The 24,287-nt window shown below is 48.8% G+C and overlaps 2 protein-coding genes and 1 long non-coding RNA gene across 6 annotated transcripts; 2 read left to right on the top strand and 1 right to left on the bottom strand.

Moving 5' to 3' along the window:
* The first annotated feature begins 434 nt into the window (after positions 1-434).
* On the top strand, positions 435-7,017 carry LOC135827389 (uncharacterized). Its single transcript, XR_010555427.1, has 3 exons — positions 435-596; positions 1,000-1,073; positions 5,391-7,017. It is a non-coding gene; the product is annotated as an uncharacterized LOC135827389 (long non-coding RNA).
* A 507-nt stretch (positions 7,018-7,524) lies between these two features.
* LOC135827170 (uncharacterized protein K02A2.6-like) lies at positions 7,525-11,639 on the bottom strand. Its single transcript, XM_065339697.1, has 2 exons — positions 9,570-11,639; positions 7,525-9,363 (listed from the first exon to the last, which is right to left on the bottom strand). Exons 1-2 carry the CDS (start codon positions 11,637-11,639, stop codon positions 7,525-7,527), a joined length of 3,909 nt encoding a protein of 1,302 aa, XP_065195769.1.
* A 259-nt stretch (positions 11,640-11,898) lies between these two features.
* LOC135827729 (uncharacterized) lies at positions 11,899-23,390 on the top strand. 4 transcript variants are annotated; one of them, XM_065340180.1, is made up of 5 exons: positions 12,110-12,438; positions 14,219-14,288; positions 14,503-14,604; positions 21,773-21,827; positions 22,586-23,390. In XM_065340180.1, the coding sequence occupies exons 1-5, from the start codon at positions 12,357-12,359 to the stop codon at positions 22,613-22,615; spliced, it is 339 nt and encodes a 112-aa protein (XP_065196252.1). In that variant the 5' UTR covers positions 12,110-12,356; the 3' UTR covers positions 22,616-23,390. The 4 variants fall into 4 exon arrangements, 2 of the variants coding, with proteins under 2 accessions (XP_065196250.1, XP_065196252.1); XM_065340178.1 differs by lacking the exons at positions 21,773-21,827; positions 22,586-23,390 and adding an exon at positions 15,155-15,279 and having other exon boundaries at positions 11,899-12,438; XR_010555533.1 differs by lacking the exon at positions 14,219-14,288 and having other exon boundaries at positions 12,130-12,438.
* Positions 23,391-24,287: the final 897 nt, after the last annotated feature.

The following is a 24,287-nucleotide window of genomic DNA, read 5'->3' on the forward strand; positions in this document are numbered from 1 at the left end:
ACCGGCACAACCATTGCCGTCTTCCACATTGTAGGTTGCCGACCTTGGTGGAAGGCCTGCGAAAAGAGCCGCGACACTGGTGCAGCCAGCTCTTTGCTGCATTGCCGGAGTACTTCTTTCATCAACTACCCTTCAGTCAAGAAGAAGAATAACCAATACGAAGGAGATACAAACAACGGAGAAAAGAACTGAGACGCACAATCAGTGCGCTCCGAAAACGGCGGTGCTCGGAAGCAAGCGAGGCCAAATAGATCGTGACGCGCGCAGCGCACCCGGACCCATTCGGGCCTGAGCTGCGTAGCGATCGCGTGGTCAGGTGCACTGTGGTGCCATGGAAACAAAGATGGTGGCACATGTAGCGCGTGTACCACGAGGTAGAAAGAAAGGAAAATAAATGAATAAATAAACTGCAGAACGAAAGTGAACGCGAAGAAATATATTTGAGAGACTTTAGAGAAACAAGAATGTAGTTCGCGTCTGGCGGAGGGTGCTTGCACCTAGCTAGAGGTGAGAGCACCACTGTCAGATAATGGAAAGACTGAGTTAGAAAAGGAGAAAGACGACGGAGTTGCAGTCTGAAACTACAGGAAGTTCAAGTAAGACGTGAACACTAAATTTATATGTATTTCAAATATTCGTGAACGGCAGTTCTCGACACACGGTGATACACACATGCACACTCACATACACACTCACATACACACACGCACACACACACACACACACACACACACACACTCAGACATGCTCATGCGCACACTTAGGTAAATTATCGATCCCTGATTTCAACGCTAACCTCGAGACCTCTGTCCAGTTTAAAAGTTTCTTCCAAGACATTGACACTTGGTCCCTACATCTCCTGTGTCTTGTTTTATCTTTTCCTCTACATGTACATCTCAGCAGGGATGTGTTCATAAAAACAATACAGACACAATTTCAACTTTATCAAACTTATGAACACTTTTTACTCTCTGTTTGTCATTTTTTGTGTTTGAGCAGGTTCGTGCGGCAACGGCACAGCTTTCTGCTTTGAGAATGGTGATGCAGTTCTGAAGCAGTTATCTCTAGGACAGGTATGCAAGCAAAACAGCATACACAGTACATGTGCAGTGCTATATCATACACTAGTAGTGCACTAGCCACTCACTCTCTATATATGTACACAGTGACAATAAGCAGTTCACCTCTATACTACATGTACATGCATGCCATATTCGGCATACACATTAGCAAGCTGTGTTCATTACGGACGGTGTGGGGGAGGGGGTCTGAGAACGAAAAGAACAATGTTCGTTTCAGGGACGACAAACAACCTTTGCAACGACACATTTAGCGTCCATAATCGGTTGTGGAATGGACCGTATGCGTGTTAAAACAAAATGGCGTCACGATTTATTGAAAGTGGTATAGTTGGTGGTACGAGTGTTCAAACCCATTTGAACTTCATACTGTTCGTCTTCTTTTTGACATGCTCTCTTTCCATCGTCCTTAGCTTTTGTTTGTTGAGAGCTGTTTTGTCTTTCTCCTATACCTCTGGGGGATGCCAAGTGATGGTTTTGAGAGGCTGGTGATGGCTGTGAGCGAGAGTTTGCCCATCGGCGTCATCCTCGCTATAGCGATGAAAATACTAGTTACTGCGCACCTGGCAGATATCACAACACGTCGGAGCGTCCAGGAGCAAAGGAATCTTGGGTTTTCACTGGAATCTAGTTCCTCCAGCATCGTGTAGCCCACCGTCGGTGAATGGCGGTCCAGAAAGGTCGAACCTGGTCTTCTGCAGCATCTCGCAGTCCTGCGAGGGACACTGAATACGCCTGTCATGTATTCTACAAATAAAAATCACGAAGTAGTGGACTTTACAGTGATGAGTCTATCATGTATGCTGCAAAAGACGCAGGAAATGTGACTGGTGTCTGTACACTCAGTGACTGGACGCCAACACCCCAGTCTTCTCCTGCAGGATCTGTTTGACATTGACATTATGCAGTAGGTCGGCATTGACCTGGTTTGGCAGCTATCGTAATAGTATCTGCCTGGTTGGATGTAGCAGGTTGGTGTTTGCTCGTCGTCCAGTCCGGAATTTTCTTGTAACTCACGGTGGAGTACGCGCAGGGTTTGTGATCATCCCTGTTCACTTCAATATTATCAAACACAACGTTCCCTTTGTCACTCATCTTATCCTGAGTACTGAATTTGCTGACAATATTGCACCACACTTGTCACAACCTACCGCCACTGCTGGCGGTGGCGACTGGTTCGTCAATGGCGGTGACCAGGCTGACTGACTAGCTTCGAGACAGCGGCCTCGTTGTCAACCCCGCGGCAGCCTAAAGGTTGATTTTATTCATCCAGCCTCAGAGCCATGTTGACGATGCCCTAGTGACTGTGTGTCATGGATTGCCTTGCCATCAGCGGTCATTGCCGTCCACCTTGATGCAGCCCTCAACAACTGGCTCAGCCCATGGGAGTCTCAAGTGGACAAAGTTGTTGCCAAAGTAGCTCAGAAGATTGGTGCATCGTGGTGTAGGTGAGCACATAACTAGGACTTCCCAGCGCCTATTTGTCCAGGCTGCGATACTATGTGACATGCTGTACTGCACATTCTTTTCAGCACTGCAAGGCCGGCAGCTGGACCGACTGCAGGGGCCGCGCACATGCAGGCCGCCTGTTGCCAGTGCAGCATTCTGGAACGTTCCTTCCTTCTGAGATCCGTGGAATAATAACTTTCTTTGCTTCAAAGCAAATTGCTTACCTTTCTGTTGTGCTCCCAGTGTCCTTACAACAATAACCTACAGCAATGTTTTATTTTCCTTTCCATTCCCCAACCAATGAATACTACGATGTCGATTCTATTTCTGAATACTTTAGTGTGTGCCCGTGCACGCACGTGTGTGTGTGTGTGTGTGTGTGTATACCTCACTAGCCACTCGAAGTTCTGTTCCCCATCACTGGAACACTGCCTGTTCTTTCAGGACCTGCCATCATCTGCGGATGGGCATTCAATGATTGTATTGTGTGTGTGTTTCATTCAGAATCAGATCCGCTATCGTTGCTATAAGAGAAAATCTGTGGGTTCACATCCGGTGCATTTGTAGATTTGCGTGCTTTTCTCGCCACGGGCGCATACATGGGACATTGTGTGTGTGTGTGTGTGTGTGTGTGCGTCTGTGTGTATGGGGATATTGTCTGTATCGGCTTTTGGTACTAATGTTCAGGTCTGTGCTTGCATGTGTGAACATGAAATTGTTCGGTTCTGTGCATGCTATTGCTATGTTGTATATTATTGTATGTATGTGTGCATTTCCACGAACAGTGTAGATGAGCGTGGAGAGTGCATTCATCCCTCATCAACCACTTCCCCTTGGGCTTACGAGAGTTTTTTTTGCGTACCTCTCATTTTTGTTTGTTTCGCTCTGATACTGTATTGATGCCGGTACCTGTACCTCGATGTGTTCCTCTATCTGCAGTCGCCTTTAACCTTCGGTCAAGTTAACGTTTATTGTGCTCTATTTATCGTGCGAATCAAAATAAACAATAATAACACAAGTCGTGCTAGAGTGACGACATGTGCGTGTAGTAGGGTTGATGCGATGGGACGTTATAATTAGGTGGAACAGAACACACATTGGGCAGATTGCTTGGGCATCATTGATTGTGCTCAGTCTAAACAGTGAACATAATAATTATCTCCAGTGACAGACTGTAGCGGCTAGCCTCCAATAAGTAGCTGGCACTAGTCGCTACTGCTTGTTTGACAGGTGCCGCCAGAACCCCTGTTGTGTCATGCTATAGATGCACATGCCCTATTCTGGGGCATACTGAGGTACTTTGATTTTATTGACTGCATGTAGACAGCATCCAATAGTAGTACTCGTAGACCTGTGCTCTTTGTAGGTCAACCACCATCGCATGGATCGATCGGTGACTATGCACTTGGAAGTTGGAATAGCCCGCGCTGAACAGATCTTGCCATGGCCCAGGGAGTGAACTCGCTTACTCGACTATCCCGGTTTTAGTTAACCAGCATGAGTGGTGCAATTTGTCCATACCATGTTGCGAGCTCACAGTTGTTTGGGCAGGTTTTGAGCTGCACCACGAAACAAAGCGAAATAACGGCGTGACTGTAGAGCAAGGAAGCGGCGAGACGGCACTTCCAGGACGAGACAGGCAGTAGAGATGTGTTCACAGCACGAGCAACCTCTCAAACCCTGCTGGTACTCCACAGTTACAAGAAAATGTCGGACTGGACGACGCGCCAATGCAAACCTGCTACATCCACCCAGGCAGATAGCTGCCAAACCAGGCCAATGTCGACCCACTGCATACCGGTATGTCAATGTCAAACAGATCCTGCAGGAGAAGACTGGGATGATATTGGCGTCCAGTGTACGGCCACCAGTCACATTTCCTGCGTCTTTTGCAGCATACAGGATAGACTCATCACTGTAAAGTCCACTACTTCGTGATTTTTATTTGTAGAATACATGACAGGCGTATTCAGTGTGCCTCGCAGGACTGCGAGATGCTGCAGAAGACCAGGTTCGACCTTTCTGGACCGCCATTCACCGACGGTGGGCTACACGATGCTGGAGGAACTAGATTCCAGTGAAAACCCAAGATTCCTTTGCTCCTGGACGCTCCGACGTGTTGTGATATCTGCCAGGTGCGCAGTAACTAGTATTTTCATCGCTATAGCGAGGACGACGCCGATGGGCAAACTCTCGCTCACAGCCATCACCAGCCTCTCAAAACCATCACTTGGCATCCCCCAGAGGTATAGGAGAAAGACAAAACAGCTCTCAACAAACAAAAGCTAAGGACGATGGAAATAGAGCATGTCAAAAAGAAGACGAACAGTATGAAGTTCAAATGGGTTTGAACACTCGTACCACCAACTATACCACTTTCAATAAATCGTGACGCCATTTTGTTTTAACATGAATATCGCGGGTTACGCCGTCTCACCATTATGACTTCATTCCTGGAAACATCTACAAGTATAGCATATCCAAATTACAATCAAACAAAAGAAAAAAAAGAGGACACACTTCAGGCTCTTTACGATTATCTTGAACGTTTTCGGTTTCACAAGTATACTTTCAAGCCTTCTCGTCAGGTGATATACAGACAAAGGGAAATGAACAAGAACAGTGGATTGAGTACAGTAAGCAGGTGATAAAACAGCGCAAAGAAGAAGAAAAATAAAAAAGAAGAAAGAAAAGAAGAAGATTGCTAAAACTAACAGCGAAAATGTGTGACCTGTACACATCGAAATATTGACACAAAGGTGCAAGTGCTAGAAAACCTAACAAGCATGACATGTGGTGTGACTACAAGAGACTTATGAATAATTATGACGTCATACGATGTTATGGTTGATGTTTGTGCAGGGCTTGGATCAGATCTGCTTTGACTTTGGAATCTTGCTGGCGTTGTTCTTCGCCTTCTTCATTTCCGGACTTCTGATACTGGTGTTGCGTATCCGCTACATCAAGCGCTAATGTCTGCCAGGCGCAATGCGTTGACGTGTCACTCTGAGGTGCTAAACCTGACTTGATGATGGTGTTGTTCTAGTGTTGAGATGATTCAGTATTCCGCTATGTTTGTCAGTGTCTTTCATGTTGCTATTTTGTTAGTCATACCGCCCATATACACTCGTTAATGTCAACTTCAGTAGTGGACATTCCCAGACAAGTATTCTGCCTGTCATGTGTGTGTGTGTGTGTGTGTGTGTGTGTGTGTGTGTGTGTGTGTGTGTGTGTGTGTATGTGTGTGTGTGTGTGCGTGTGTGTGTCTGTGTGTGTGTGTTTGTGTGCGTGTATGTGTGTGTGTGTTTGTGTGTGTGTGTAGCATTATGGTGATAATGCAGATAAATGGGTGCACGCAGCTTTATGCTACCGCTCAATCTATGCTGCTATGTTTAATAGTGCTGTTACTGCATGCTCATGCTTTGCTGCTGGCTACAGTCGCATGCTCATGCTTTGCTGCTGGCTACGGTCGCGTGCTCATGCTTTGCTGCTGGCTACGGTCTCGTGCTCATGCTTTGCTGCTGACTACGGTCTCGTGCTCATGCTTTGCTGCTGGCTACGGTCGCGTGCTCATGCTTTGCTGCTGGCTACGGTCGCGTGCTCATGCTTTGCTGCTGGCTACGGTCTCGTGCTCATGCTTTGCTGCTGGCTACGGTCTCATGCTCATGCTTTGCTGCTGGCTACGGTCGCGTGCTCATGCTTTGCTGTTGGCTACGGTCACGTGCTCATGCTTTGCTGCTGGCTACGGCCGCGTGCTCATGCTTTGCTGCTGGCTACGGTCGCGTGCTCATGCTTTGCTGCTGGCTACGGTCTCATGCTCATGCTTTGCTGCTGGCTACGGTCGCGTGCTCATGCTTTGCTGCTGGCTACGATCTCATGCTCATGCTTTGCTGCTGGCTACGGTCGCGTGCTCTTGCTTTGCTGCTGGCTACGGTCGCGTGCTCATGCTTTGCTGTTGGCTACGGTCACGTGCTCATGCTTTGCTGCTGGCTACGGTCGCGTGCTCATGTTTTGCTGCTGGCTACGGTCGCGTGCTCATGCTTTGCTGGCTACGGTCTCATGCTCATGCTTTGCTGGTGGCTACGGTCGCCTGCTCATGCTTTGCTGCTGGCTACGGGCGCGTGCCCATGCTTTGCTGCTGGCTACGGTCACGTGCTCATGCTTTGCTGCTGGCTACGGTCGCGTGCTCATGCTCTGCTGCTGGCTACGGTCGCGTGCTCATGCTTTGCTGCTGGCTACGGTCGCGTGCTCATGCTTTGCTGCTGGCTACGGTCGCGTGCTCATGCTTTGCTGCTGGCTACGGTCGCGTGCTCATGCTTTGCTGCTGGCTACGGTCGCGTGCTCATGCTTTGCTGCTGGCTACGGTCGCGTGCTCATGCTTTGCTGCTGGCTACGGTCTCGTGCTCATGCTTTGCTGCTGGCTACGGTCGCGTGCTCTGCACATCATGGTGTGGTACTCTGTGCGGCTTGGCGCTCTGCGTTATATTGAATGCGTGTATGGTCCCTGCCTAGACCATACAATGATCTAATCATGCAGTTTATACACACACGTAACTGGCTCACTCTGAACTGCTCTGAACTCGGAATGTCATTATCTTCAACCAGACTCAGCTGCAGCAAGAGAAGACTGCCTCCGAACATCCCAAAACCAACTTCACACGAGCATGCATCTCTAGTGCGCATGCTCGTGAGAAGTCATAATAATATGACTTGACTGAGGGACACAACAATTCCCCCACCACTAGAAAAAGACGAACATGGAAAACAGTAATAAGAGTGGTTCAAATACGTATGGATGGCTACTATGCGAGTGTCTGATCTGCAACCAATTATGTCATCATTCGCTATAGAATTATAACCGATACCCATGGCTGACATAGTAACTATTCATGTATTTATGACGGCTAATACCTATAATTATTTGAACTATTTACAGAAACAAGATTTGTATACACATTATAATACAGTTCATGACCACTGCAGTAACTGGAAACCACTACTTGGCTTGAGTGCGGTACCGTTCAGGTATGACAACCTGGCGGCCGGACCGGGTCGTACTAGTGTTCTGACCAGGTGTCGATGGTGTTGGCATTCTAGACTCAGACTCACTATCCGTAGGTATTGTCGTGGTTGTTGGTGTAGGGCTGACTGTTGACTGACTTGACGGTTGTTTCTCAGCGGTAGTAGGACTTGAACTTGAAACTGTACCGGTAGAAGAAACACTGGGACCAGTATCAGCGGATGACGATGGAGCCTGATGCGTCGATTTAGGGGGAGCTTCAGCCACATCCTCCCTCACAAACTCAGACAAAGGAACTGAACGTGCTCTCAACTGGTTGCGATGACGCTTCCACAAAGCATCCTGAACTTGAACTTGGTAGTTGACTGGACTGATGACTGACACGATGCGACCTGGGACCCACTTTGAACCATAAGAGCCAAAATTTAGAGTGAACACAGCGTCGCCTGGTTGGAATTCTGGGGTCTTGTTCATGTTGCGTTCGTAAGCGTCAACAGACGGTTTGGCGGTCTGTTTTAGCGTGTCAAAACGGGTACGTGGTTGACGCATCATAAGCATCTCAGCTGGTGACTTGTTGTTTGCTGAAGGGGTTGTACGATGTGACAGGAGGAAGCGTTGTAGCGTAGCGTGTAGGTCACCCTGCGTACCCATGGCTTTCAATTTTGACTTGAAAACCCCAACATAGCGTTCTGCTAACCCGTTGGTCGCCGGATGTCCAGGAGCGGAACAAGTGTGTCGAATGCCATTATTGTGTAGGAATGATTGAAATTCTTCACTCGTGAATTGTGAGCCGTTGTCCGATACGATGTGATGTGGTAGGCCAAACAAAGCGAAGACACGGCGTAAAGCAGCGATAGTAGTAGCGGACGTTGCACGGTCCATAGGAACAATATCCAGAAATCGAGAATATGAATCAACAATGACAAGAAACATCTTGCCCATGAAAGGACCGGCGTAATCAATATGTAAGCGTTGCCAAGGTCCCGTCGGCCATGACCAGCTACCAAACTCCTTCGCTGGCAGGCGTGCTTCAGCTTGGCATTCCGGACACTGGGCGCAAACCTGCTCCAAATCTCTGTCGATACGAGGCCACCACATGTAGCGACGTGCCAAGCGTTTCATAGGAACTACACCTGTGTGTTCATAGTGAAGATCGTTCAGCAAGAACTCACGTAATGATTCTGGAACAATGACACGATCGTTCCAAAGAAGGATATTGTCAGACACAGACAACTCCCAGCGCTTCGCAAAGTACGGCTGTAGAGTTTGATCAATGGTTTCCGGCCACCCATTCAGTACATGGTGCCAAACTGTCTTCAGTATAGGATCCCGTTGCGTTTCGGTAGCAACTGTGTCCGCATTAATGACTTCGCTTTCAATGAATAGTACCTGTTCATCAGCTACCTCGTCGGAGCAGGGAGCGCCAGGACCAGGTTGGCGCGACATGAAATCAGCGAATGGGTTTTGGCGCCCTGGGATGTGCTTGATAGAGTAGTCGTATGCCGCTAGGGCCAACTTCCATTTCTTGAGTCTCGGTGACACCAAGTACGGAACGCCGTCTGTACACCCAAGCAGTTTAACAAGCGGCTGGTGGTCTGTTTCGAAAATGAACTTGCGACCGAGAAGGTACTGGCGGAAAGTAGTAGCTCCGAACACCACGGCAAGCGCCTCTCGCTCGATGTTAGAGTAGTTCTTTTCCGCGTTGGTCAAAACACGCGAGGCATATGCAATGGGACGGAAATGACCAGGTCGCTCTTCTTGCAATAGCACCGCTCCTAGACCTACGCCTGAGGCGTCAACTTGGACCTTGATGTCCTTCGTAGTGGAGTAGAAAGCCAACGTTTCAGTGGCGCAGAGTGCACATCTGATTGCGTCAAACGCGTTGCTCTCACTAGACTCCCACTTCCACACAGCATCTTTTTTGAGTAAGGCGTACAACGGTGCCATGATGGTGGCAAAATTCGGAATGAATGCTCTGACGTAGTTCGCAGAACAACGATGAACGATTGCACTTCACTCACAGTAGTTGGAGGTTTTGCGTCTTTCATGGCTGTAGTGTGCTCGGCTGATGGCGATACACCCTCCGCTGAGAATGTGTGCCCCAAGTAGGAGATGCTGTCAAGCATGACTTCAAACTTCTCGAGTTTTAGTTTCATGCCGACTTCTTGCAGGCGCTGGAGAACTTTCACAAGGGTCGCTCGATGCTCGTCAGGTGTTTTGCCCGTAACCACAATGTCATCGATGTATACAATGCATCCATCGATGCCAGCCAGCACAGTCTCCATGGTGCGCTGAAAAATGGCAACAGCCGAGTGTTCACCGAACGGTAAGCGCACATATTCAAACAAACCACGGTGAGTATTGATAGTGGTGTACTTTCGGCATGATTCATCGAGCCCGAGCTGGTGATACGCCTGCTTGAGATCGATTTTGGTGAATTTCGTACCGCCTGACAATTTAGCGCGGATCTCAGCGATTGTAGGTAGCGGATAGCTTTCCAGCGGTGAATGTGCATTTAGAGTGCGCGAGTAATCCGCACAAATGCGAATCGAGCCATCCGGCTTTTTGACCGGAACAGTTGGCGTTGCCCATTGTGAATATTCAACTTTCTCGAGAATGCCATCGCGCTCGAGTTGATCAAGAGCCTCATCGTATTTCTCAGTAATTGCAAATGGGACTTTGCGAGGCTTGAGGAAAACCGGGTGTGCGTCGTCAACACGCAGGTTGACCTTCATTGTGTTTAGTTTGCCCATTGAGGTAGAATCAAACAGATCTGGAAATTGGGCCATAATTTCCTCACGCAGTTGAATTTGTGCCACGGTTTCATCAATTCTAGTTTTGACAGAGAAGATTTCATTCCATGGTAATTGAAACAGTTGTAGCATGTCCCTTCCCAAAAGGGATGGTCCCGAGACATCTACAACTCTGAGCTTAACGGGCGCTGTCGTACCATTCAAGGTGACATTCATTTCAAGCTCGCCCAGGCAGGTAATAGGCTTATCAGAGAAACCCCTCAACAGTACGGTGGATTTAGGTAAGGTAGACAGAACCCCACCCAGCTTCTCGAAATCCCGTTTATTTAGTATGGACACACCACTGCCAGTATCAACTTCCATGCGAATAGGGATGGGTACCTCATTGATTACAACATCCACAGCAAACGGGGGTACGCTGCCTGTAGTATCACGTACAGTATACATTGGAACGCTCTCACCTGCGTCTTCACAGTCAGAGTCGGAGGTAGAAAGATCCTCACCCATGACATGGTGACAGTCACGCTTGTCTCTCTGCAGTTTAGTACGACAAACCTTCTCCAGATGCCCCCGTTTGTGGCAGTACCGGCACTCGGCGTCCTTATGTCGACACTTGTTTGCCAGGTGCATATCCGACCCGCAGCGAAAACAACGCTTTCCGGACGCCATCGGCTGCTTGGTGGATCGACGTTCCTTCGTCATGTGTACGGGAATGTCCGTGGGAGACCCGATCGACGCAGAAGCAGCAGAGGGTGCAGTGAATTGTTTTGAGTAGGAAATGGCCAGTTCCTCCTTGCTAGCCAGGTCGATGACTTTCTCAAACGTGTCAATATCGGACTCCTTGGAGAGTAATAATTTCCGTCGTATCGTCGAGCTTGCCATGCCCGAAATAAACTGGTCCGTGAGGGCTCGGTCACGATGGGAGCCAAATTGACAATCGACAGCAGCACGCTTGAGTTTATTAGCAAAATCGACTGTAGTTTCACCCGGAGCTTGGGAGACTTGGCGAAACTGAAAAGCGGCGGTGGTTGGGGTAGTGTTCTTTTTGTAGTATTTCTCCAGTACAGCACAAAGCTCGTCATACTTCTTTGACGCGATCTCGTCAGGTAGGATCAGGGATTTCAAGGTTGAGTAGACCGTCTTAGAGAGCAGGGAAATTAGATGCGCTGTCATTCTCTTCTCCGCTGCTCTCTTTTCACCAGAAGAGGCATTGGACGCCACGACACCAATACTATTGGCACAGAAGAAAAATTCAACGCGTTCGCGATAGTCTTTGAAATCACCCCCGTCGAAAGGCTCGATGGTGGCGGCGTAGGGCAAGTAAGTATTCGTCGCCATTTGTATGGTCCCTGCCTAGACCATACAATGATCTAATCATGCAGTTTATACACACACGTAACTGGCTCACTCTGAACTGCTTTGAACTCGGAATGTCATTATCTTCAACCAGACTCAGCTGCAGCAAGAGAAGACTGCCTCCGAACATCCCAAAACCAACTAACTTCACACGAGCATGCATCTCTAGTGCGCATGCTCGTGAGAAGTCATAATAATAATTATGACTTGACTGAGGGACACAACAATGCTTGTGGCTCAATGTAGCTGAACCATCGGACCTTATTTGTCAGCTTGGATCACGTGATCCATCCAGCTGCCGCGTGCGGCAAACAGCCCAAATAGCGCTAACTCTGGCCTGCGAGCGTTTGCTGCGACTAGCGCGCTAGCGCTCTTGACATACACAAACGCGCTAGCCAGAATGCTTTGACTTTGATGGCTTTCAGCTTCTATTTTTTGAAAAGTAGCGCGCTCACACCAGCTCGCTCACTCTTTTCCTCTTCCATTTTTTAGGGCCATTCTTATTGTTTTGTTTGATAGACGAAGCTTAGGGTCTCTTTGGGTTTGCAACCCTTACCCTCCTGTCAAAAATCATAGTTGCTAGACTGCGACACTTCAGACCAGGTACTATTAGAGCCGCTAATGGACGACGAGCTATTTTCCGCTATCCGGAGCTCAAGCATTTGAGCCGCTAAATGGACGAGACTCCTGGGGTAAAGGATGCAGAGAATGAGGAGAAAACACTCGTATGGAGCAGGGAGTAGGTATTGTACTACTTCCTGGTATGGAGCACTGAGAAGCGGTAAGTCCTAGGGCAATTCTTAGCCAGTAATTACTTTCTCGCCATAATTATGTTCTCGTTTTTCGTGTCTTCTGAAGTTCTGTAATGCCAGTACACTAGCAGTACGACTACACTGTAGGCGAGAGTCCATAAGCCAGAGTGTGCAGCTCTCCATCTATGCAGCATGAACAAATTAATGACAAATTTCCTTTGCCTAAGGGCTGGGTTCCACTGCCGCTCCGCCGCACATCATCCACGGCATGAAGCGTCATCATTACGAGCTGGTCCAGCGAGGCCGCGGCTCATCACCAGCTTTCGCTTCGCTGCTTGATACAAAAAAATGCAAGCCGCGGTCACGGCTTGCATTGTTTCCCGCACTTGATTGTTTTATTCGGGGGAATTTTAGTTCGTTGCACAGGCCAGAACACGAGGATTTTTTTGGATTTCACGCGCGCGCAGGCAGGCTAAATGTCATCAAAAACGTCGAGCACGATCTCGGTACCGTGAATGGCGAGTGTCACTGGAACCGCGCCGCTCTGCTGCATGCAGCCAAGTACCGTGGAGCAGCGGAGCTGCGGAGCCGCAGTGGAACCCGGCCCTAACCAAACTTATAGCAATTTGAAAATGTTTGACAATTTTTCATAAAAAACTAGACAACATTGTTCTTCCGAGTGTAGAGTGCCGCTGGCAACTCCATCAATGAGAGCAGGGATAAAGTTTAGAAACCCTTCGAGCGAGAGCGTGTTTTCAAAAAGGAAGCACAAATATGCCGCGTAACTTCCCCTCTAGTATGGCCCCATCAAAGCCACTCGCTGACTACTTACCAGTAAAATGGGGTTGGACGGTTGTCAGATTAGCTGACATGTTTTCTGCCAACACAACCATAAGCAGTTGTCAACTCTCAAGACTAAAAGAGCTTGCGAAGAAAGTGAGAAACCTTGGCTATGAAAGCACATGAAGCGTCAGAACAAAATCGAGCAGACTTGGACCTAGATTACCAGTGTCTGCTCCAGAGCCGGGTCAGTGACCCTGTTTGTGAGTACTTGGACCTTTTGGAAAAATAACACTGGGTTACCTGCGACCCGGTCGGAAGTCCTGTCGAGTACTATAATTTTTTATACTTCGAGGGTATACCGCCACTGACAGGCTGCATACGCGTGCAGATGCGTGCGGCCAGAGTGCCCAGTGCGAGTACGTTCATACATGTACATGTACAATTATGTACATCAGGAAGTCGAAAGTAAGTTTACGACTCCCTGACACACAGTAGCCGCACTTGAACGCATCTGGCTCTGGCCCAGTGTTGCAGGAGTTGTGCCAGTTAGACGTGTACCCAGTTTGTGTTAAATCTTAGAGCAGGTACTGCATACCCTATCATATCTGTGGACATGGGTATACAGAGTCAGTGTTGTTGCGTCCCACTCAGCACCCTTCTGGTTCATTTCGGCACCAGCACTCTTTGCGTATGCAGAGTTGAGTAGAGTGCAAGTTCGGACCACAAGTACACTAAAGCAGCTAGTAGCAAACCTAACCTGCCGTGATGCACGGCACGTGTGTGCATCTACTTCATCCCTGAGTAACACACCTGGTATATTGTGCACAATAGGGCACAGTAGATAATCAGCATGCATCGCAGTTTTCTGCAACATATTCCTGAAGTCACTTTACACCTCAGAAGAATTGCGTCGCTGACAGGAATTCGATACCGGTTTAGTTTCTCTCTGGGTCATTATGAAGTACCGTATCACCATGGTAATTCCTGGAAATTCGGTGTGTTTTCTGCCTTTTGTTAAACAAGCAGCAATGTGCAACAGAAATTACCATGGTGATACAGTAGATTACCGTGTGAAGCGGTGTGAGATGCAGCAAAGGTGAGCCTGTTACTGTGAGTCTATGCCCTAAACAATAAACTTTGCCGTGGGATGATTATCCTTGGGCTGCACACTCTGCACACTTATTGCTAGGTATATCATTGGTCTTGTTCGGATCGTCCATTACGTTTGCAGCTGTTCAAACTTGTTTTGTTGTCTATTATTTTATTGATTTATTTATTCTACTTGCCTTTCCTATCTTCTTGTGTTTTAGCATTAGGCGATTTGATCGCAGGACAAGAGAGGAGCTGATGGACGATCTCTCCAGTGTCCCTCTTGGTTCGGAGCAGCGCCGAGTGCTGACGTTGGGACTTGGGTAAGGATGAGTGTTCCCTCATGTTTACAAGTTATCCGTTTTGTCCAACACTAACGGTTATATGCAGAATACTGCTGAGTCAAAAATGTGCAACAATCAGCACAAAAACTGACTGATGAGATCATGACATTCAACGACCTGATGCTTAGCTGCATCACGTTTATATCCGTTAGTGTTTGACAAAACGGATAACTCGTAAACTGATGGTCCTCTTTTTCAATTTTAATCCTTGGCTCTCCATCCGAGTTCCCTCGTGTGTGTAGCTATTATTATTTTTTTGGTGACAGTCAATTTTTTCTTCAGACTTTTCCCGTTTGTGTCTTTCCCTCAAACTAGTCAATATTTTTATTTACTTATTTTTTTGCCCAGGGTCTACATTCTACCTTTATTTTACTTAGACTAGGGTTAGCTGTCCGTTTACCAGTACTCATCCACACATATGTGCACATAGGGTCTACACAGAACTCTATCAGTAGATATTTTGTGTATAGGGGGTTGTCTATCCACCGAGATAGCACTATATACTCCCATTCTGTGTGTTCTCTGGTAGCTATGTCCCTTTGAGACTATACGGTGCCAGTGTGGTGACCGAGGTCAGGCCGTGTCTGCACTGGCATCGTCAACTTTGCCTACTGCTACGTGCTCCCCAGTGCTCCATCTGTGTCCTGTAATTTGTTTGGGGAGGGGGGGGGGGGGCAATACCGGTACTTCAGGTGCAGGGGGAATGGGGTGGGGGGACATCATGCCCCCAATGAACCTCTCATGCCCCCAATGAACCTCTCCAGGCGTTGTTCTGGAGTAGACTAACCATAGGCGGAGTGTACACATGCAGCACATAGTTTGGGAGCTAGAACGCGATCGGACTCAGGTACATTCAAAGGCAGTCTATTGTGATAGTAGTCCTGGACAGATCTCACTATGATGATATAGGTCGTGCCCAGCATCACAATGCCAAACATTATAAATGACTGTTTTTTTGCCTGAGGGGCTAGATGAGCATGCTGCTAGACTGCCGATGGCAACCGACAGGCTCAAGGCTGTGTTGAGACTTCCTGTGAGCGACCCGAGTCAATTGTTTACTCGCCATGACTAGGCATCGCATTGAGCATCGTATGCCCACAAATATATGTCACTGTTCTTAGTCGCACCGGGGGCGCATGCCCGTTTTCAGGAGACTTCTCAAAACACATAAGCCCTGGGTCCTGAAGGTTAGGCCTATTGTTAATCTAAATAGTCCTGGCTACTATCCCGCTGAGTTCACTGACTTTCTACTGAATCCGTATGTATGTGAGGAAAGTACTGTTCTGACCTCAACTGCGGATTTCATCAACTTGGTAGAAGGTTTGCCTGTGCGGGACGATCATTTATAATTGAGTATAGATGTGACCAGCCTTTACTACACCAACATCCCCAACGAGCTCGGTTGTCGTGGTATATCACACACAGGTGTACAAGGTGGATGCCCCTCGCCCTTCGTACATGGTTATTAACAGCAGTGACTTCCTTGATGTCAGTCATTCGGAAGAAAAATGAGTTCGTGTATGGTAACGATGTGTTTCGGCAGATCCAAGGGACTGCCTTGGGTTCGCCTGCAGCAGTGGTCTATGCCGACATTGTTATGCTGTATTTGGAGAAGCGGTACGTTTTGCCGATCTTAGACGGGGAGGGTTTAGAGGTTCAGGTTTATAGACGCTTTATCATTGCATGGTTGCGAAGGTCAAGTTCAGCGCACTTTAGATAGGAATAATAAGTGTTCGGCCCTCAAGTTTTCTCATGAACTGACACATGATGGCATTGATTTCCTGGACACCACAGTTTTCCGTAGTAAGGGATACATGGCGGTGAAGCCTCATTTCAAGGTCACCAATCGTTTCCTGTATCTGCTTGTCGGTAGTAACCACCCCTGTAGTATGGGCAAAGGTGTGTTCACTGGGGAGTTGATCCGTATCCGTCGGTCTTCGACCCTTGACCACCACTACGAAGCTGCTGCCGAGCGGCCGAAGCAGGCTTTCCGGGCCCGTGTATACAAGCGCTCCATCTTTCATCTTTCAGACCCGTACACTAGGAATGGATGCGCAGGGAAGGTATGTTGGTCAAATTGGCATGGGTTTGGGTTATTTCTGTAGTTGTATACAGTGCTCCTCATTGTATTTACCTGGGCCCGGCCTGCTGTCCTTCGCCCGTTGGTCTTGAGGTCCAGGTGTAATACCTCTACCATACAGTCCGGTGGCCAGCGCGGTTGTTGTTACACGGTGGAACATCGGCAAGAGGTTGCTTGCTCGTTTGCCTCATGCTCAGTGTCCTCAGGGAGTTAGTATTTTCCTCCTGTTTGGATTTTGCAGTGTCTATGGTGTCGGTAATTGAGTTTTTGTTCTGTATGCTTTTCTGTGGTGTGTGGCTGTTGTTCACACATCTTTATTTGACTTGCTTCCTGGTGTGGTGTACCTTTTTGTTTTTCTGAGGCGACTGAGGAGGCAGGTTTGGCCCTCGACTCTTTGGGCGCGATCAAAGTTTGTCGGAATCAGCAAGAAAAGGAGCACGGGACAGGACATTGCTGATGCTGGGGCTCACGAAATCAAAACACATCATTTTCGACTTGCAAAACAAACGTCGGTGCGAAAATTCGACATTTTGATGTTCGACAAATGACCAAAGAACCCCGAGCCGAAATTCGGAATGCAAAACCTCACTATTGCGGAGCTTTCCGGAGCTCCGAGCTAGTTGTTGTTTGGAACACAGCAAGAGAACAACATTACATTGGCGCTGCGAGCAAACGCCTGATCCTCGCCATGTCCCTACTGTCACTACCGCCTCCGGAGCCATTCCCAATCTACAGCAGTCTCTACGACACTGCTGCCCATTTTCTTGCCTGGGAACGGTGTTTCCAACTCTATGTCGCAGCACCCGGCATCTCGGATGACACTCGCCAGAGAGACACTTTCCAGTATGTGGCCGGCAAGGACATCCAGCAGCTCGTCCCTACGTTAGCTAACACTGGCAACGATCTCGACGGCCTCATAACCGCCGCCGCCGACTACTTTCAGTCGAAGCAGAGCCCCAGCATGGCCCGCTTCCACTTCCGGCAGGTCACCCAGCAGCCTGGCGAAACGTTAGACATGTTTTATACTCGTTTGCTGGCATCGGCAACGACCTGCAGCTTCGCCGACGATGCCCAGAAGAACGTGGCTCTCTGTGATCAAATTGTGGCAGGATGCACGTCCGATCCACTCCGCAGAAAACTGCTGGAGACTGCGTCCCTTGATCTCGCCAAGGTGCTCAAGGCCGCCAGAGCATTTGAAGCGTCAGTGGAACAGACGACGGCGTTCTGGCACACACAAGACTCGATCAATGCCCTTCGTCATCAGCCACCGTTCTACAAAAGGACACAGCCGCCTCCCGCTACTGTTTCAACTCCGTCGCGTCGACCGATGCAGTCTTAGCCACATCCAGCTGCAAACTCGTACCACCAGCCACCTTCCCCAGTCGCCACTCGCGCTCCAGGCCAGCGGGAATCCAGCACATCGCTCTGCTACCGCTGTGGAGAGCCAGGCCACCCTGAGTCGCGTCGCTACGCAGTTTTGCACTGTAAACGTCTGCCCATGGGCGTATCGTCCGCATCCGAGATCCTACAGCGCACACTGGACGCCATGGCTCGCTGGCCTCGACGGTGTGAAGAACGTCCACGACAACATCTTCAACTTTGGTAAGAGCGTCGAAGAGCACAACCGACGACTCGCCGCCTGCCTCCAGCGGCTCCAAGATCACAACGTTACACTCAACCTAGCCAAATGTCACAAATGTCACATCCTCAAGCCTCGGCTCAAGTTCATGGCTAGCGTCTACTCCGACAAGGGCATCCGCGCCTCTCCCAGCCACCAGCAGTCTGTGGCTACATTCTCTACGCCATCTTGCGTCAGCGACATACAGAGTTTCCTGGGTCTCACCAACTTCCTCCGCCGTTACATTCGTAACATGGCCGATCTCACCACGCCACTCCCTGCTCTCACTAAGAAAGGTACTGTTTGGCGTTGAACTGATGTTGAGCAGCAATCATTTGATGCACTGAAGAACGCCATCGCCGAAGACTGCATGCTGCAATACTTTGACCGCAAGCGATACACATCACTGTATGTCGACGCATCGCCCACCGGCCTCGGCGCAATCCTGTGTCAACGCCAAGACAACGGCCACGATGCACCTGTCGCATTCGCCAGCCGTGCACTCTCCGGCGTCGAGCAGCAATATTATCAAACTGAACGGGAAGCATTGGTGTCAAGTTTGGCTGCCTTCGCTTTCACCACTACTTGACAAGGTGATCCACAGTTCACCATTGTCACCGACCACAAGCCGCTCCTGCAACTCATGGCCGTCGGATCGAGACCTCCGCCACGAATTGAGCGCATGGTCCTCCGCCTGCAGGATCTCAGCTTCCAGCTCCAGTACAAGCCTGGCCCAGAAAACCTATGAACCTCTAAGCCGAATGCGTTGGCTCTGAAGGAGATTGCGGACGCCACCACCGCAGACACCTCTCTGCAATCTGGCCGCTGGGATTCCAACCACACCACGGTCCGCTCGTACTTTGCCCTTCGCCATGAACTGTCTGAGAGTGACGGTCTACTACTCCGCAACGACCGTCTCGTCATTCCCACGGCCCTCCAACGGCTTACCCTGCAGCTTACACATGCGGGCCACCAAGATATTGTCCGCACCAAGCAACGGCTCAACAGCAAGGTTTGGTGGCCCAACATGGCTACTGAAGCCGAAGCACTCTGCCGGCAATGTATTCCGTGCCAAGCAACTCTCTCAACGACACCGCTACGTCCGGGAGTCCATGCCCACACCACCGTCCACCAAGCCGTGGCAACGAGTCTTCGTCGATTTGTATGGACCCATGCCTAACGGTCAGCACCTGCTTGCCCCTATCGACCAGTTGACTCGCTACCCGGTCATCAACGTGTTCAGCACGACACCTACTACGGCCGGTGTTGTTAAAGCTCTGCGCTCTACATTATCCATGTTCGGCTTGCCCGAAGAGCTAGTCTCGGACAACAGTCCTCAGTTCCGTTCTTCGGCTTTTGCTGATTTCCTCGCGCAACACGCTATCCAGCACCGCCACACCCCTCCTTTGTGGCCACAAGCAAACGGAGCAGTCGAGTGCCTCAACCGTACCATTGGCAAAGTTCTGCCAACTGCCAAACTAGCTGGCGAAGACATCAATGTTGCATTAGACCAATGGCTCCTAGCGTACCGCACCACGCCACACCCTGCCACTCACGAGGCACCGGCAACACTCATGTTTGGTCGCCCCATCCGCGACAGCATACCCTGCATTACGGCAGCCGCACCAGACTTGCCTTCAGCTGCCCACCGTGACCAGCAATTCCGCCAATCCCAGTGCGACGCTGCCAATGCCACCCGCCGGTCAAACGCCCCCATCCTCACTCCTGGTCAGCGCGTCTTACGCCGCAATGAGCAGGCACACAAGCTCTCACCACAGTGGGATCCCAACCCCTGGACCGTGGACCAGATCTCTGGGTCTACGGTGACAATCTCCAACTCAGAAACTGGCCAAAGATCGACTCGCCATAATTATGTCGTTCGTCAAGCCCGTAATTGTTGTCACACCGCCAGCCCATCACCCACTACCAGCTGAAAGTTCTGCCACCACACCTTACAAAATTACAACAAAATCACATGCAAGAAGTCCTTTCACTTTGACTACTGCTCGTTGCGTGACATCACTCCTCACCAAAGGACTTCCTGGGGATCACAATCCTAAACAGACAAATGTACGAATACCGCAACTGCCTCTGTTGTTCTGCACGCCACGATCAACACGACTGCGTGCAAGACACAGCTGATCATCGTCGCTGTACTCTTCCCTGAGCACGTTACCCTGTCGCTGCAGCCTGCGACGGACATTCCATAGTTCCACCAACTTGATGGCTTGATGTTCCCATTGACGTCGACCATGCGGTGTTGCCGTTGACGACCTTCAACTTCAGGTCCTTGCCGTGGTCCGCACCATTCAAGAGATGGGCCACATTTGGTGTACGTTCACCCAGTTGGTCACTTATTTTAACCTTGCCGACTTTCCACTGCCGGACTGTTGCTTCAACAACTTGCGGAGAGCATATACGCATACTGTAGAGGCAGAAAATTTCGTCGGTCAATAATTTCGTCCAACTCCAAAGAAAAGGAGTTCGTCCGGTTGAAAATTTCGTCCATGGATCATAAGAGTGTATAGAAACGCTGGACAAATCGATATTCGTCCTACATTTAATTTAGTCCAAAAGCTCCTTGGACGAAAAAGACGAAATTAAATTCCAGACGAATATTTCTGCTTATACAGTATCATCACTCTTCCTTGCAAACATCATTTCCGTCTCCACCACGTCCTTATCAGCCTGATCCATGCCTGACACCCCCAAGGCACTGTCCCCTGTGCCGCCGGGCTGGTGGAGCGACGGACCGATTCTCCAGTGACGGTCGTCGTCCACAAGGCTGTTGGAGTGCGCATCCAAGATGTGCTAGAGCTGTTCAGTGTCGTGCAATGCTATCGCATGAGCTGATTGTTTAGTAACTGGTGGTGTTAGTGGACAGTATAGCGTAACTTGTAGTTCCTTGGTCTTTCTCTTTTGTATAAACAAACTAGTAAGCTAACGATAAACTAGTTACACTGAGACAATTCGACAGGCACAAATTACAACAAAATCACATGCAAAATGTGCTTTCACTTTTACTACTGCTCGTTGTGTGACAACCACCATCATCAGTGTGCGCATTGCGCCTGGTTTGGTGCATGCCTGGTGGAATATGACATAGCGGCTGATGCAGTGGGCACGTCAGGTAACACCTAACGCATTGAAAATGACTCAACTATTACTTGGTTCGATTGCAACAAACCTAATGATAGTGGTACCGAAACATTCGGGTAACCGGAGTAAGTGCCAATTGATATTTTTGGCTCCAGTCAGTAAAGTAATTCAATTGCAATACAATTATATACGTACGGTGGAACTCACTTAGTACGTACCCGGGTAAGACATACACCTGCATAGCACGATCCTCTTTTGTCGCACGGATTTTCCTCCCATAAGCGCATATTCAGATGTGTACGGATACCTTCTGTTCATGTGATTCATTGTCGCTGTGTTACTGTATGCAGATCTCACTCAGCTCTGCTCTCCGAGCATTCTGCATCCAACACGACTTCCCGAAAGGTATGTATGGTGGCTAATAAATAATGCGAGAGTCTTTACAGATTCCAGTGCTCTCATGCCTTTTGCAAGTTCCGTTTGTAAGTCAAATGGAACATGGTTTGTGGTCAATACTTCAGCAGTAGTGGTGCGAGAATATTCGGGTGTCAAATTGCTCGGAATTGATGTATGATAACGGAGAATATACCAACATGTGAATCACTTGGAGATATGGTTTGCCAGGTTCTGTTCACACTCACTAGGCTAGACCCTCTCGAATATTGTACAACAGTTTTGGCCCAGGAGTGGTAAAGGGCACGGGGCAAGCTATGTCGGGACCTGCTGTAAAGTCCGCCATACACGAGCAGTACGTCTTATCGGATGGGATATACCCCTGATATTGCTGATAATGAATGGCCCAGTTTCATTGTACTGCTGTCCGCGATATTATATCCTTAGTGGCATTGTTAACTTCTCATTGCTTGTGGGGACGCATGGATCATACGTCCACCCAACACCTGCCAATCGGAACCCACCGACAACGCTGTCGGTTGGGTTGGACCACAATCGGTTGGTTTTTGAGTCCAAGATGCCGCCTAGGTAGCACACAGCATTGCTAATCTGATTTTAAATTAGCTGCGCAAATCCTGGCATACTGCCCGTAAATGCATCTAACTCCCAGGGTACTTATGAGTTTTTAGGTCTATGTGGTACTTGTGTCGCATTGGCAGCCACTGTTCCGTTCTGTATTTTCTGGTCTATGTGTCGTTGAATCTCCACAGAAAATGTGCTCGCGCATTAGAAGGAGGTGAAAGATGCACCTGCAGGAGAATACATGCTTAAGAGAAGGCAGAAACATGCCCGGATCCACCAGAACTAGTGCTGGCAAGTCAACAGAGGCGAGTACTGATAATGTTCCAGATTGTGGTAGGATCACATAAGCAAAATTGACACTGGGAGGCACGGCGGTGGGTCAGCTCATGGCCAGCGCCAGCTCCAGTGGATATCACGTGCATCCAGTTCTAGTACTATAGTATGACTGCTACAAAGTAGTGCGGCCCAAATAGAACTCGGGTCAGGTGCCGAAGAACTGGGGGGTGGGGGGGGGCATGTATCAATGAATGGTAATAACTCCGGAAATCATGCTGGTGTATCGAGGGCGTGGGCCAATGAAGTGCTGGATTGATGGTGGACGACTGTACTGCAATCTTGGCTGGTCCCACTATCGCAGAGACAGCACTTCCTGGTGCAACCACCCTATCCTGCAATCTATATAATAATTATTATAAGAGATTTGTGTGAACGATTTTAGCATGATGCAAGTCAGCTTATTGTGCTGGGGGCCTGGCTACATGTCACTATAGCTTTTTATAGACTCGATCACCGCATTACGCTGCCTTGCGTTGACTTGATTGAGCACTCTTTTTGGTTAGTGTCAAAGGTATATGTAATATGTATCTGCCTTCGTGCAAAGCTCTCTTTGTGCGTGTCTTGCAGATAGCTCGCTGACTTTGATGCTTTGAGCCATTTTCAAATTGCTTTTTTTGTTCATTTCATATAGACCGTATTGCCATTTGTTTAACCTCCCGCTCTGAGCTCCACTGATGGGACCTAAAAAAGGCTGAAACAGCTGTCTGGAGATTGAGCGTCAGTATTATGGATTTAGAATACACGATCTGGGGACAGCACTAGTACTGTCTAGCTGTTTCGTCCTTTGTGGACTCATTAGCGAATCACGGAGAAATAACTCTTAACTAAGGATGAACCTAGCAGCCATGAAAATAGATAAATAATGCCTCCAAGCCAGAATTCAAGGCTACATGTGTAGGCCCGAATGTGCCTTGCCCAAGTGCTGAAACTGATAAGTCATTGAGATACGCATAGAACATCTGGCAAAGGAACTACTAAAGCCCCCACAAGCACGGTATTCTACTTCAACAAGGAAGAATTTTGAAAGCATGCACAGCCCTACATGTATAATGTTGGTATAGGTAAGCCTTGTTTGATAAATTAACATAAGGCGGGGGACGCACTGTGTTAAAAAACAGTGCTCCTGATACACTAGTGTGTCCTCGGCTTTGTCACATGCTGTCAACCGATCAACACATACAACGTTGCATGCAAAACGGCTGCAGCCTCGAAGTACGGAGTGCTATTTTGGAAAATGCTAGATGTACAGCCTGTACTTATACAGGTGTTCTATCAACTAGTGCCATTATGACAACGGTAGCTGAATGATACATGTACATAAACCCGGGGTCATCATTTCAAGAACCTCTGGGTCTAAGCCCGAAGTAACATTCAACTACATGACTGTATACACCATCATGTATACACCATCTTCGTAGTAACTGAGTCTACCCCTCACCCACTACTGCCACTGTGACCACAATTGCGCACAAACAGAGGACCTTAGAGGACCTACTTCTAACTACAGTGCTGGCCAAAGAAATCCAACCTTATGAATAAAATTGCACCGGGCGC

The sequence above is a fragment of the Sycon ciliatum genome, chromosome 11, assembly GCF_964019385.1.
Source record: "Sycon ciliatum chromosome 11, ocSycCili1.1, whole genome shotgun sequence".
Classification (NCBI taxonomy): Eukaryota; Metazoa; Porifera; class Calcarea; order Leucosolenida; family Sycettidae; genus Sycon; species Sycon ciliatum.

What these genes read in the sequence shown, in the direction of transcription:
- LOC135827170 (XM_065339697.1), bottom strand. Translation starts at nt 11,639, where the DNA reads ATGGCGACGAATACTTACTTGCCCTACGCCGCCACCATCGAGCCTTTC. An exon ending in ACGCAAAACCTCCAACTACT is followed by an intron (nt 9,364 to 9,569) that starts GTGAGTGAAGTG and finishes TCCACTACGAAG; the next exon opens with GACATCAAGGTCCAAGTTGA.
- LOC135827729 (XM_065340178.1), top strand. Translation starts at nt 12,357, where the DNA reads ATGCAGAGAATGAGGAGAAAACACTCGTATGGAGCAGGGAGTAGGTAT. An exon ending in GTATGGAGCACTGAGAAGCG is followed by an intron (nt 12,439 to 14,218) that starts GTAAGTCCTAGG and finishes TTAAACAAGCAG; the next exon opens with CAATGTGCAACAGAAATTAC. An exon ending in CGGTGTGAGATGCAGCAAAG is followed by an intron (nt 14,289 to 14,502) that starts GTGAGCCTGTTA and finishes CTTGTGTTTTAG; the next exon opens with CATTAGGCGATTTGATCGCA.